General features: G+C 33.2%; 1 protein-coding gene across 1 annotated transcript in view; it reads right to left on the bottom strand.

Annotated features, from left to right (window-relative positions):
- Positions 1-12,751, bottom strand: part of LOC149412141 (cell adhesion molecule Dscam1-like) — a 386,575-nt gene extending 373,824 nt beyond the window's left edge. Inside the window, exon 1 of the mRNA XM_089646313.1 lies at positions 12,708-12,751. Within this exon, the coding sequence (XP_089502439.1) occupies positions 12,708-12,747 (40 nt within the window). The 5' untranslated portion in view covers positions 12,748-12,751. The remainder of the gene's footprint in view (positions 1-12,707) is intronic.
- Between the last annotated feature and the right edge of the window lie 1,160 nt (positions 12,752-13,911).

Here is a 13,911-nt window from a genome sequence, read left to right as displayed (position 1 = left end):
GACCATATCTTTTGTGCTTTTAATCATTTCTCTGTTTATCACTTTTTTATAAGAAGTCCCTCTACTGTTTTAGACGTGGTGCACTTTTCTCATTTTCCATTTAAATTTATGTATAAAGGTTTCAATTGCTCAAAGCATAGTGGTCATTTGGAAATTGTTAATTTATGCGATTGTTTATTGATAACTTGATATCAATTTTACAATGTTTTCCAGAACATCTAGTTCACTTTTGCAGTCTTGTGCAATAAGTATATATCCAGGAGTCATTACGCTATAATATCTTACAAGTGAAATGTTGTCAAAAACCGGACATAATATCCAATAGTTACTGTACCTTCTTATAACATTATATTTTATGTTTTTCCATCAAATTACGCAAAAATTGTGTTGTTAACGTCAGCTTGTTTTTGTTTTGTCTTCTTTTATAAATATGATCCCAATTTTAGATTAGATTATTTCTTGGTAATCACTTTGCATTTCATTTTTTCATACAATTTATTCTGGAGTATATTTATTCGATTTACCAATAAATTAAAGTTTGGGATATGTATGTACCAAAATTAATAGCTGACAGAATTATTCGCTATTTAATAATGCTGATTTTATTCCATGTTGTTTGGGTTTAACTTTCATCGTGTTGTGTGTGTTTTTCTAAATTGTGAATTTTTATTTAAAAAGTTATTGTCTTCTAGCTAGGTTATAATTTTCGTTTATTTCATCTTCAATTTTGGGAACTCGTGCCGTGTGTATATGTTACATTCCACTTGCTCAAGAAAAAAAATTCTTTGTAATAATACGATAAAGAGTAAATATCTTACATTTCAAGTTGTGATTTTCATCACGCGATTTGTGTATAATATGTAAATATAACGATCGTCCAGTTGATTAGTCAGACATCTCCGAAGAATCGGAATTTGAGTTGAGTATACAGTTATATGTAAAATGAAAAAACAAACAAAATATATGTTTTCTGGGTTATTTGTAGAAAATTTAAAAATGTCGTACTAATGTACCGAACCGTTATACTTCCCGGTGTTATTTTTTTATAGCATATTTAATTTATAAAATACAGACACATGTAAATAATATTTGGTTTATGGCGAGCATTCGAACATTGCTTTCCTCATTATCTCAAAACTTTGTATTTAGAGATGTCTGACTAATCAACTGGATGATCGACATGTCTTGTTTACCAGTAATAGGTATGTTCATTATACTATATGTGTAATAATTTTTGCTAATATCTAATGTTTGTTTCATAAAACTCATTTATTATAAAGTAGGTACCTACCTTATGTGTTTCCAAAATGTTGAGGTGTATTTTTGTAAAAATATAATATTTTGAGGTGTGTTTTTTGTCTTTTTGTAAATTTCTTCATTTTACTACGATATTATGTGTGTAAGATATTTTAAAATTATATTAAAATTATGTTTTATATTACGAATGTCTTTTTCTATTTTCTATTATAATTTTGCAATTTTCAGTTTATTTAATCAATCCCTATAAATGGTCACCATAAAAGAGATAGCCTCCTAGTATGATGACGTTTCTATTCTAAATGGTGGTTTTTGTTCAGGGCAATACTGAACGCATTTCCCATCCTTGGCCGTGCGGAAAATATATTATATTAAATGCATTATATTTTATGAATTATTTATGAAATATCACATAATTATTGAATTAATTTGCGCTTGCTGGGATTTTGAACCCGCGACCCAGAATCTCAACCATTTGACCATGGGGGCCGTCATTACTAAGAAAAAGAGAGAAATTCTCCGGTTTCTCATATGTATCCTATTACGAGTTTATAAATACCGTTTCCAGATCTCTCATAAATATTGTTTATCAAAAACGGGGAATTCTCAGGCTACAATAAAAAAATATTTATTTCAAGATTGGATTTCAATACTTTAAAAATACCTTATTTTTAACAATTTGAAGTTATTAAAAATACCTTATTTTTTACAATTTTATTTGATAAAACATTACAAAACAAAACCATTCACCGTTAAAAATGTAAAACATACCTACATAAATGGATCAGTGAAAAACTATAAACTCAATATATACCTATTCAAGCAAACGCATCATTTATGATTACAGGTTAACTGCGGCACGATGCTAGATGATACTCTAAATGAAATTATAATAAAAACAATCAGAAATAAGATATTAATTATTTTTTTTTTGTAAACTAATGTTTAAGACAAGAATTTTTTTTCATAGCACAAAGGGTAACATTTATTTATAAGCAATAATTATTAGCTTGAAACACTCATCCACATTGAAAAATCTCCCGAGAAAAGATACATAATAATAATAAGAATAATTGTAGAAATAAAATAATTTAATACCTACATTAAATATCAACATACAACATTTGTTTCAAAATATTTAACATCCGTACCTAGTTTAGTAGTACGTAGTAGTTTTCATAAACTATAAAAGTAAAAAATACATATCCATCATTTACAGACCACCCTATGCAAGAAACTAGCCACCCACGTCGACGCTTAATCGCCAATCGGCAGTCGAGATTCGGAAACGAGGCGCGATGCTTGCTACGTACCCGCCTTCTCCGTTTTCTTTGAAAACATATGCGTTATGGTCTAAATTCATTAGAACATTAATTATGACTTTATTTATGAAACGATTTTGATAATGACTACTGAAATATGTAATATATACTTCCCTCTAATTATAACCAAAACAAATTTCATCGAATTATGTCATTAACACCTTTTAATAAGCAAAACAAATTGGGGGACTGAGTGACCCCGCTTCGGATCCAATGTGATTTTTTTCTTTCCGGGACGAAAGGGTTAAAAAAAATAAAAAATATATATTTTTCAAAATTTTTTCATTTTCTGTTGATCGTATTTTCGATAGTTTTGTCTTCTCTTAAAAGCACTTGTAATAGGTATATATAAGATTATATAATGAATTATAAGAGATAAGATGTAATCATAAGGGCTAAACTTGTTTGTTTTCGACAAATCTGTCCTTCTACCGCAAATGTTAATGTATTCTAATTATCGAGCATTATTGATTCTCAGAAAAACGGTAATGTTCGGATTTCATTTCCGTCGATTCATTTGCGATGTTTTCTTGCTTATCTCTCAAGGGGTCTATTTTCAAATACGTCTATTTGAAATTCGTTTTTGTTTTCTCGAATGGATGAATAAGTAAATAAATGAATTAATTATATGGAATCTTGCAAGTGGAAATTAATCCACTTTCCGACATCCGATCGAGCTGTAACTCGGCAAATAGACTCTTTGTTGATGACGATACATTCTAAAGACTTTTATTCGGCCGGTGGCGACAGCAGGTAGTTAAATGGCAACTAAATCCTAGGCACTCGCACAGACTGTATGTTTCAGGAACGTTCGACAGCGTGGCAATTATGCATAGGCGGCAGACTCGTTCCTTCTGGCGAGTTCTCGTACTGTGTAAGACGGCCCGTGACGTATTGTCACCTGGTAGACAAGTAGGTACTTGCAGTACGTTGGTTGCTTTGTTTACAATGCGATCTGGATTGCAGGTACATAATTCGGGAGTAGGCACTAAGTAGGTCGAGCGGTTTATTATTAATTATTTAATGTAGATTTTTCTCGACGCTACAGTATAATTTGAGATTTTCACGGTATTATAGTGATTTGTTTTTGGGGTATTATGCCATGCTGTGCCTCCATTATCTTTTCCTCATCTTCATCTCCTTCTTTAGCCAAAGTTCCGGACAGAATCGCAGTGTCCATCAACAGGGTAGATGTTTGCAACACTGCAATGCTGTCCGAAATGTTGGCTAAAGAAGGAGATTTTTTTTTTTTTTTTTTTTTTTATTGAATTTTTTTTTTATACATACATGGTTACATAAAATATTGAAAAATGTATAAAAAATATTGAAATAAATGTACATAATTAAAAAAAAATCCCACGAAGGCGAAGCCTGAGTGTGGGTATTATAAGTATTTTTATCTTATTTCTATGGTTTAAGTGAAGATACAATATTAAATATAAATTTAAGTTATTTTAAAAGAGTTACTGTAGAGATACAATACAAGAAACTAAATCATGTAACATGTAAAAGTTTTAAAATAACACAAAAATTAAGGTAAATACTAGTTTTTGAAGACATCTTAAAAAGTGAATTAGCAGACAAAGCATTACAAACAATAAAATATATCCGCTGTTTTGTATGTATGTGAAGTAATAAAAAATAATGTATACATTGATATAAATGTTACAGATAGCTTTGCTAAAACTTATAAGAAAAAAATATCTAGTTCAGTGTTTTTTAGCCAAGATTTGATGTACTTTTTAAAAGATTGAAGGTTTACACACGTGTCCCTTTTAAAGGTTGTACATAAAGAATTATACATTTTTGGAGCAATAAAACTAATATGCCTTTGGGCCAACCTGGTTTTGCAGTGAGGCACAGCATATTCACAAGCGCCATGTCGTTGGCTGGCACGATTTGAATTTTTAATAAAGTTGTTTGGTCGCGTATAAATAAATTTAAGACATTGAGCACTATAAGTCTGCTTAAGGTCCAAAATTTCAGTTTCTTGGAACAATTGTTTAGAGGGATAGGATTTAGTCTTTTGGTACATTATCTTAATAATTGATTTTTGTGCAATTTCTAGTGGTTTTACATGATTGTTGAAAGTTCCGCCCCAGCCAATTATTCCATAGGAAAGAGATGAATGAACTAGTGAGTCATAAACTAGTTTCATGGTTTTTATATTTACTACATTACTCATTCTTTTAAAAATATATTTTAGGTATCTCAATTTGTTAACAGTTTTTTCAATATGGCTGGTCCATTTAAGTTGACAATCTATAGTTACACCTAAATACTTAATAAGTTTTCCAGATTTCATCTCCTCACAGTTACAGAATGTGTTTGGGTTACAATTTACGTTATGAAACTTCAAATTAAGATTGGTTTTAGGAGCCGACTTCTGTGTGTTATAGAAAGGAATACAAATAGTTTTATCATAATTTAGGGTAAGTAGGTTTCTATCTAGCCACTCTTTGACAATAGTAATACATTTTTTAGCTTTATTAGTAGTATCTTCCCATGATTTTCTTTGGACTGTTATTGCAGTATCGTCAGCAAATGAGAAAATTTTACCAGGTATTTTAATATTACACGAGTCAATGAGATGAAGATGATAATAAGCTAATGGAGGCGCAAAATGGCATAATACCCCAAAAACAAATCATTATAATTGTGGGACTACTTTAACTCATCCCACATATGATAACACTAAAATAATTACTCCGCCGCCTGAAGCCCCGGAAGAGCTAGGCGCGGACGGGAAGACAACTCTCCGTCATTCTAGTTTCAACTTTCGACCAGACCACTACTCTCCACTACCACCGTCTCCGCGTTCGCATAACTTGTAAATTCATTCTCGCAAATAAATTCAACAAAGATCGCAGACCTTCATCTTTCAATCATCCAAATTCCTTGAACACAGATTTACGGTACCGGCAGTCACCGTAAATTACACTCCACACATCGCTATCATACTGGCGACCCCTCGCTGCCATATAATCAATAATAAGGTTTTTTTACCAAAAACCTTCTATTTTATAATGCCTCTTAGAAAAAAGATTGGCTAAGTATTGTACCTTTCTTCCCAGGGACCGGAGTCAACCGCGCTACCGACCTTGCCAGATGCCGATCAGGTATCTGCTTGGCACTAAAAATGCATTGTCATTGACAACGAATCTGCCAGGTTTCAGTTTGATCGGATGTGGGGAAGTGGGTTTATTTCCTATTTTAAGATTTTTATTCATCCATAATCGAAAAGAAATTAAAATTCAATTACACGTATTTCAAACTAAGCACCCACTTACTACGTTATTAATTTTCAAATGGCGAAGAAAATATTATTTTTGGAAACCTTCATTTAAAAAAAATTAAATTCCGTCAAAACTAAGTACGGATTAATTTTAATTAACTTTAATACTATGACAAAGTACAATACCTTTCTCCGAGTTGTGTTACGCAAAAGTTATTATGAATTCAAGTAATTTCCGTCATAAGTCAAAACCATGTTAAATTGTAAATTAATTTAATTACGTTGAGGAAAAATGTATTACGGATAATACATCAGAAAATTTTGATTTCACATAAACTGCATTACAATATTTCACTTAAAAATCGGTTTAAAATGGCATAATTTCAATGAATTATTCTTAAATCAACATGCCTCACTAAGTTTTTACAAAACCTTTTACAAAAACTTTTTACAAAACCTATTCCACCCTTAAAAAGACATCGTTTTAAGAATGCTTGGAAAAAAGGGTGTACTATTTTTAATGACCGAATTAATTGCCTAAAATGATTTAATGTATTTTTTAAGGTAAATTCCTACCGCACAAGAGTCTCAACTGCTCCCAAGCGCCTGGAGCTAGTGATTTTTTTTTGTATTAACCCCAAACAGGAAGCCCTCAGGAAAATAATTTCTCTCTGGGCCCATGATATTTTTGGGGGTGCTGATGCTGATGCTGATGCTGATGTGTGATGGGTCTTTTATAAGGTACAAGGAGAGGAGGTTCTGGGATGGTAAAAGGTATGAGGGTTGGGTAGAAATCTCGCAATCGATCGATGAACACGGTCACCCCTGCTAAATCACCAAACGTTGCGAACCACATAAGATGACCTACGGCAGAGGTGTTGGTTATCGAATAGATACTTCCCGAGGTGGGTTTGGCAGATAGTTTGGGGAGGGAAAGGAGATGTGGAGGAGAAAGGTGGAGAAGCATCTGACTTTTCAGATCCGGTAGAGAAATATTGTAAAAGCCATTTCAATTCAGAACGGTGGTCTTACACCACGGCGATACTGAGAGTATCTGCCATTCGAGAACGTGCCGCAAATATACGGCATTTAATGTACTGATCACATCAGTCGAGCACTCGGCCGAATGCGCTGTCTCGACCGAAAACTCGGCAGGTCTAATTCAGGCATTAGGGTCATAATATGGTACCAAATAAGAAGTTTATATGTTTTAGAATTATTTGGCATAGAACCATTGCTGCTGTTCATAAAAACAACCCGCAGGTACCAATGAAGAACTAGTACATATTGAATTATTTAGCGGTTAAAAATAAGCTGACGTGGCACAGTGGTTGCACCTGATCGGCAATCAGAAGGAGCGGGTTTATCGGCATTTATTTTTTCTCGGAATATTTTTTCAGTTTTCATTTGTGTTTTGGGCTGGTAATTATTGCTTATAATAATTTGTAATCCTTTGTCTTTTGCATAAAAAATCTTGTCTTGTAAACATAAGTTTATTTTTAATAAAAAATAATAATATTATGTTTTGGTTACAAAATAGTCCCCGAGTTATACATTCACAATATGTGGGGCAGGAGCAAATGAGCCCACCGCCCTGCCACGGAGGTTACAAAGTAAATCATAATCTTCTTCTTTTAAATTCTGATCCGTTACCAATCACATGTTATCCAGTCTATAAAAAAAAATTGGCTAAAATTATGCAGTTACGTTTAAAAAGTAGTTATACGTAGATAGAATAAATTTATCGTGCTAAGCATAAAGATAACAATACAAAAACCGCAACTTTTCAGGAAAGCGATTTCAAATGTATAGACTGTGATTACTTTTATTAGTGATTCAGTGACAAATGTAAAAACTGCGTTTACTTTTAATGAGTGATTCAGAGACACGCCATTTTTTCCTAAAAAAATATTTTTAGTTTTTAATTTTTATTTTGATACCACGTTAAGATTATATTGTTCCAGAGATTGAAAAATTGAAATAATAAAAACTGTTTTAGTAAATATACTGCATGATAGAAATAGTAAGCTATATTTTGCACTTCTCCGCAAGGAAGTTGAGAGGATTAACCTTCAAAAACTCAGACTTGTCACACACTCCTTGCTTCATAAACATACTTACATACCCTTCTGTTATTTTGAATCTTGACATTACCCGACTCAAGTACACGGTTTATTTGATGGTGTCATGCCTTTCTTGGGCTTTCTCCGACTTATTGTATGAACCACAATCGCTTCTTACATTATTCTTACACTCCTTACTTCGTTCATTCACTCTACATGCCCAAACCATCTAGGATCCCTAGGTAATCAGCCTTACATTCAAGTCACATGAGTGGTTTTATTACACGTAACCATCTACCATCTCAGTGTCAACTTTAATAACCACTGTAATAGCACGCTACGAAAGTCTTTTTAAAACTCGTATTCTTTTCAAGTCAAACTGGCGCTAATGGATAAAGTAAGTTCTGTAAGGCTCAAGCTTTATGGTTATTTTTTCTTTAGAAATAAGAGCTTTTCCATAAAGTCTAAAACACCTTGTACCAACAAAGGCTTCGCTGAAAAATACGCCTGAATTGTTTTTAATTTGGGGGAAACACGGTCCTTCGCTTTCAGGTTCCGTTTTAAGACTTCGTAGCGTCTTGGGATGGAAATTTGGAGGAGTTGGGAGTCAACCTCTTGACAAATTTCAGTCTGGCTATGTCATGACCGCTCGCGTTTACAAATTTCTACCGCAAGAGCAAATCTGTGTTGCTCGTTAATCTTCAGAGGCTGCGACGTAAACTGAGAGCGCTGAATACTGAAATATATTCCTATGAAAAGGAACGTTATAACGTATGGCAGAATGGTTCAAAGGATATCATTAATTTTGGGAAAAAAAACCGTAAGACGAATGATTTATTTTTTTATTTTTAAAACTATTTGTTATGAAAATTTTGTAACATTTCAACAGGAAACTTCAAATAAAAACATTTTGCACTACTCTGAATATTTAAATTATGAATCTTATGATAACATTATAATTTCGGTTGTCTGTGCAGTGCGTTTTAGTTCTGCGTTAAATTTGGTTCCATGAACTCAAATTTGATTTGAATTTTAATGCCATTTTTAAAATTAAATCGATTATTTGGAGAATTCATAACATCGATGAAATACCTACCAATAATATAATCTTTTTAACAAAAACAGATTTTGACCTATTGTGTACCATTTTCAAAGTTAAAACCGGTTTATCAAGAATGCAAATTATCCCGTGATTTTTCACGGGACTACGGCAGTTATTGAACAATATAATTTCCGTTCTGATGTGAGTACCTACGCTACATTATAAAATTTAAAAAGATGAATTTGAAGAGAATCTTAATAAATTATCCATACTTATTTTTCTCCATTTTTTTTGGCTTGTAGTTTTTAAAATTCTGATTGGTATTGTTACTTTTACTCGTAACAGCTGTTTTGCTTTTCGAATTAAGGTTGTAAGAATATTTTAATAATATATTATTAACAATTAATTAATTATATTTTTCATTTTATTCCTCCTCTTATCGTGCCGATTTTGAGGACACATCGTTTAATTAAGATGATAGTCCTCAATAAAACCAGATCCAATATCTACTCGATGTCAACAAAAAGTAATTAGAGAATACAAGAGAGGGTTTTTGTTAATGGTTCGATCTCTTCGAATTTCATCCATCAATTAGATAACATTACATTAGGTTTGATTAGATTCTGTTAGTAAAGGAAAGGTCGAGAAATGTAAGATAACCATCCAATCAGCCACATTGTTAGAAAGACGGCCACCGTGGCGTATCTAATGGTGTACGCGTATTTAACCATTAAGTTCGCTTATTCGCTTTTGGGAACAAATCATTTATGGTCTCATGGACATTGTTGTTTCTCCCTTACTGTCATGATCTAAAGCGTATTAGAAAGAAAAAATACCACGCTTTAAATTATTAAATTAACCACAGAAGAATTAAAGTGTGCGCCTTTACAAAGGTTCCGATCACAATTTGAAAAAAAAAATTTAGAACTTCGTAAATTTTTTTTGTGAATTATTTTCCAGTGGTTTGCGACGATTGGTAATTTAGCAGTGGTGTGTTCAGGATACGCCTACCGCCAGCTGCGTGGCGTGCCGGATCGGGAAAGGCTGGTTTGGGGAGACCATTTGATCTCTTCAACTGGTCTCTATTGTCCCATCGCCTTGCACTGCAGCGCTAGGGATATATCATACGTCCGTCATTCCTGGACACAATTATTCCTAGAAACCTACCAATGCCTCCCTGTTTCCTTACCAGAAATTCCTCTCAGTCATTTCCTTAAAAATACCCTCCACCCAGCATCCCCAACGATGAAATAGACCGTGAGGGAAATTATTTTCCTCAGGGCCCCCTGTTATGTATATATAAAATGACCAAAACCAGAGATAACAATAGGGTTTGATAGTACATTTGTCTATTTTAATGCGGACGTTTCATTTTTCCTTTTTAGTAATTTTAGTTAAGGTGAGCAATTATTTTTATTTTTTTTCATTTTCGCATCAAAAATTTTAATTTAAAAAATTATATTTTTTGTGAATAATAATATAATTTGAAATTGTATTTTACCACCTTACAAAATCAGTTTTTAGTATTCATATTGGTTCAGAAATATTATATTATAATAAATATTAAATATTAAAATACATATTTTACAAAAAAAATGTATATCTATATGGGACGTGTGGGATTGCACTAACCTCCCCACATCCTGGAATAAAATATTATTATTATTATTAAATTTATTTGGATTTTATTGTAAAGCGGAAATACTCTGACCTGATGTCAAAATATGTCAGAGGCCTGAGATCTAATACAAAAATCTATGCATATGAATTTAGTTAAAGTTAATATATTTTTTTATCTATTTCGGGAATGTAGATGTGCAATCTCACACATCCTATGGAGAGTAAATACAACATTGTTATGCCAAAAAGCTTCTTACGCTAAAGTTGCTTAGAGAGGAAGTTTATTGTATCTATAATTAGTAGAGAAAGGGGAGCGAATTGAAATATAGGATGAGGATAGGATATTATGTTCCTGATACATTCCACACAGACCTATGAATATTTTTTAAAGTGTTTTCTAAGAATGTCTACATTGTGAAATTTTGTGTTATACTGCGCATACATACAGGGAATTGGAGATTTTTTCATAATTTTGGTTCTGAAGAAAATGCCAAAGGTGAAGGTTTGAAAGTACCTGGCTATTCATTCAGATCTGTTCATCAAAAATTGCTTAATTCATTTCAAACAACGAATCTATCTATATAAATAAAAAATGTAAACGTTCGTTTCAAAATCTTAAATCTCCGAAAATTCTTCATCGATTGCTGGTAAAACATGATTTTTAAAAACAGCGCTATCTGTTTGATGGAAAAGCAACACGCGCTATTGTTTCTCAATCTGCACAGACAGAGTGAGCCACAGCAACGCTCGGTAGGGTACAGCTAGTAAGAAATAAAAAAATATAATAAAATAGAAAAGTACCGTGCAAGAGACCAAATTATTGCTCCCGATCATTTGGAGCCAGTGAGACTATGGCATCCCTAATTGAGATATATTATAAAGCTGAAGGTAGTAGGGATGAGAAGGAGATTGAGGTAGATGATTGGCTATTCTTAGCCAAGGAAATTAACCATTCAACTCCGGAGGCAGTCAGAATTTAATTCATTTTAAACAAATATTTTCAACGAAATAGAAGTGAACATTACTTCAAACCAAAAACGTAGATGTAATTTATATGATAAAGTGAAGATTTTATCCAGCTTTGTTATCACGTAATATTTATATGGCTGTTCATTTTTGTGGCAGGCAATTTGTAGAACCTTATTTTAATGAGGAGACCCTGGGACGAATGCAGCGGAAATGAGTTCAAAAAGAGGTGATATGTGCGAAGAGAAGAAAGTGATATTGTGTATAATTTTGTGGCTTTTCTCGTTATCCTACATAATTTACTCGTATTACATAAAATACAGAACTGGTTGAGAGAACTAAATTTAGATTTATTAAGGATTCAACCACAGATTTGCATAAAGCTGTGGATCGCTCCGGAACAAAAATATTCTTTTGTAGAAATGTGTAAACATATTTTTTAATTAATGTTAGTGTAACGAAACATTTTCGTACATTTTAAACATTGAAGTTCATTTTCGAATTAAATGTGTCCTAAAGTATTTAGTATACAAAGTAATGTTACCAAAACTCAGTTTGGTATAATTCAAACAAGAAAAAATGGCCTTAATTAAATTGATTTCAAATACTTAAAACCCACACGGGAAGGGGCACAAGTGAGATTAACTGAATAGAGGCGTCAACTAAACCTTCGAACGCTTATCACAAGAATTAATCTTACCCGTTAAACGTTGATTCTATGTCCTTATCAACTTTTTATCTAGAGTGGAAGATACTTTCAGTATTGCTCTGATAAAAACCACGTTCCAGAATACATGATACAGAATATTGTTGCTTGAAATGGCTTTAACCGTTTTTCGTGACCAGGTATTAATAGGTAACTACTTCGCCGCCTTTTTCTTCCCTTTCCTTCTACTTTCAGCCACACAACATACTCCAATTGTAGTTCAAATAGCCTCCCTGGCTACAGACGGTTAGAAGCAATTGGGACTCTTGGGCAGTAATCACATGTAAAAATATTGAATATAGTGATTAACGGATAAGCTAAACAACATGGCAGTTGTGCTTTTCTCTTGATCTAATGCTGAAATGCACCTAGAATTGACTTTTAACATTGACCTCTCAAGTGATTGAAACGAATTGCTCGTTTGATGACAAATGTTTCTTTGAAACTCCAACTTATTTTGATATTGCGTTAATAATGTTTTTTAAAAATGACTCACCATCAATGATGATCCCAATGCGAAGTATCTCCAAAATCATGAACGGCTTCTGTAACAAAAATACGTAGGGTTTTTACCAAAATGCATACTTCATGTAGGGAGAAATAAAAGTAGAAAGAAATTGATAAAGTGTACGACATATAGTCGCGCTGATAGCCTAACGAGCAGTTTCCAAACCGTTCAAGTATTCCATCCTATAAACGTATACTTTCAGTACAAGAAGTAGAGATGGGTGGTTCATGAAAGAGCCGCTCAATTGTGCTAGACTTTTTGAAGAGCCGAATTCATACGACTCCCGATAAACTGTACTGCAGCTCAATTGAACGGTGACACTTTTTGATTATTAAAACTATCTTAACATAAATTGTTTTTACCAATCGTAGGGACACTGGAGGGTCGCGTAGAGTCGTTCATAATAATTAAATGTAGCTTCGTTTATTAAAAAATAGAGTCTTGACGTGTACGATAAAGGAGGTGAACAATCATTTTTCTTTATACCGTCGTTCTGAAAGTTGTGGGGCCCCTGCAATTCTCAGAGACGTGAACATAGTGACTTGGAAATATGTACCTAGCATCTTATTATAAGCAATAATTAGACGCCTGAAATATCCACACAAATTAAAAATATCTCTCTGGATTAATTATAGCTATTAATAATTTGTTGTCTTTGTGCTTTGCATAAAAAACCTTGTCTTATAAATATCAGTTAATCATTAAAAAAAAATTAGCATCTTATTTTTTTTTCGTGGTATGAGGCGGTGCACCGGTACCAAGAGTCGTGCGATCATCCCTACGCTTACGCTGTTGCGCTAGGAGTCGTGTCCTAAAGGAGTCCTAAAGAAGAGCCGTATCAGGCGAGTCGAATTGGGCGAGCACAGTATTCTCATTGCTAATCCGCTCTCAGCTCACGGCTTCCGTTCAATTGAGTCGACTCTTTGAGCTGGTGTGTGGCTCCCGGTCCAATAAAATGAGTCATGACCCATCGCTATTTACAAGACTCTTCTTAATGCGCTGTTGACTATAGCAATGCTTAAAACCCAACGAATAATACGGAACTAATATGTTTTTTAGAATAAGACATTCCGTAAGAGCTTTGACTAAAATATTTTTTGCGCATTCAGTTTTGTTTGAATTATTGCAAATGACAAGCGCAACACAGGAGACCCTGAGGCAATCATTTTCCCTCGGAGCCTATGTTTTTTTG

The sequence above is a fragment of the Hesperophylax consimilis genome, chromosome 24 (genome assembly GCF_061612785.1).
Source record: "Hesperophylax consimilis isolate HC1 chromosome 24, BYU_Hcon_1.0, whole genome shotgun sequence".
NCBI lineage: Eukaryota > Metazoa > Arthropoda > Insecta > Trichoptera > Limnephilidae > Hesperophylax > Hesperophylax consimilis.
This window is presented reverse-complemented; position numbering and strand designations above follow the sequence as displayed.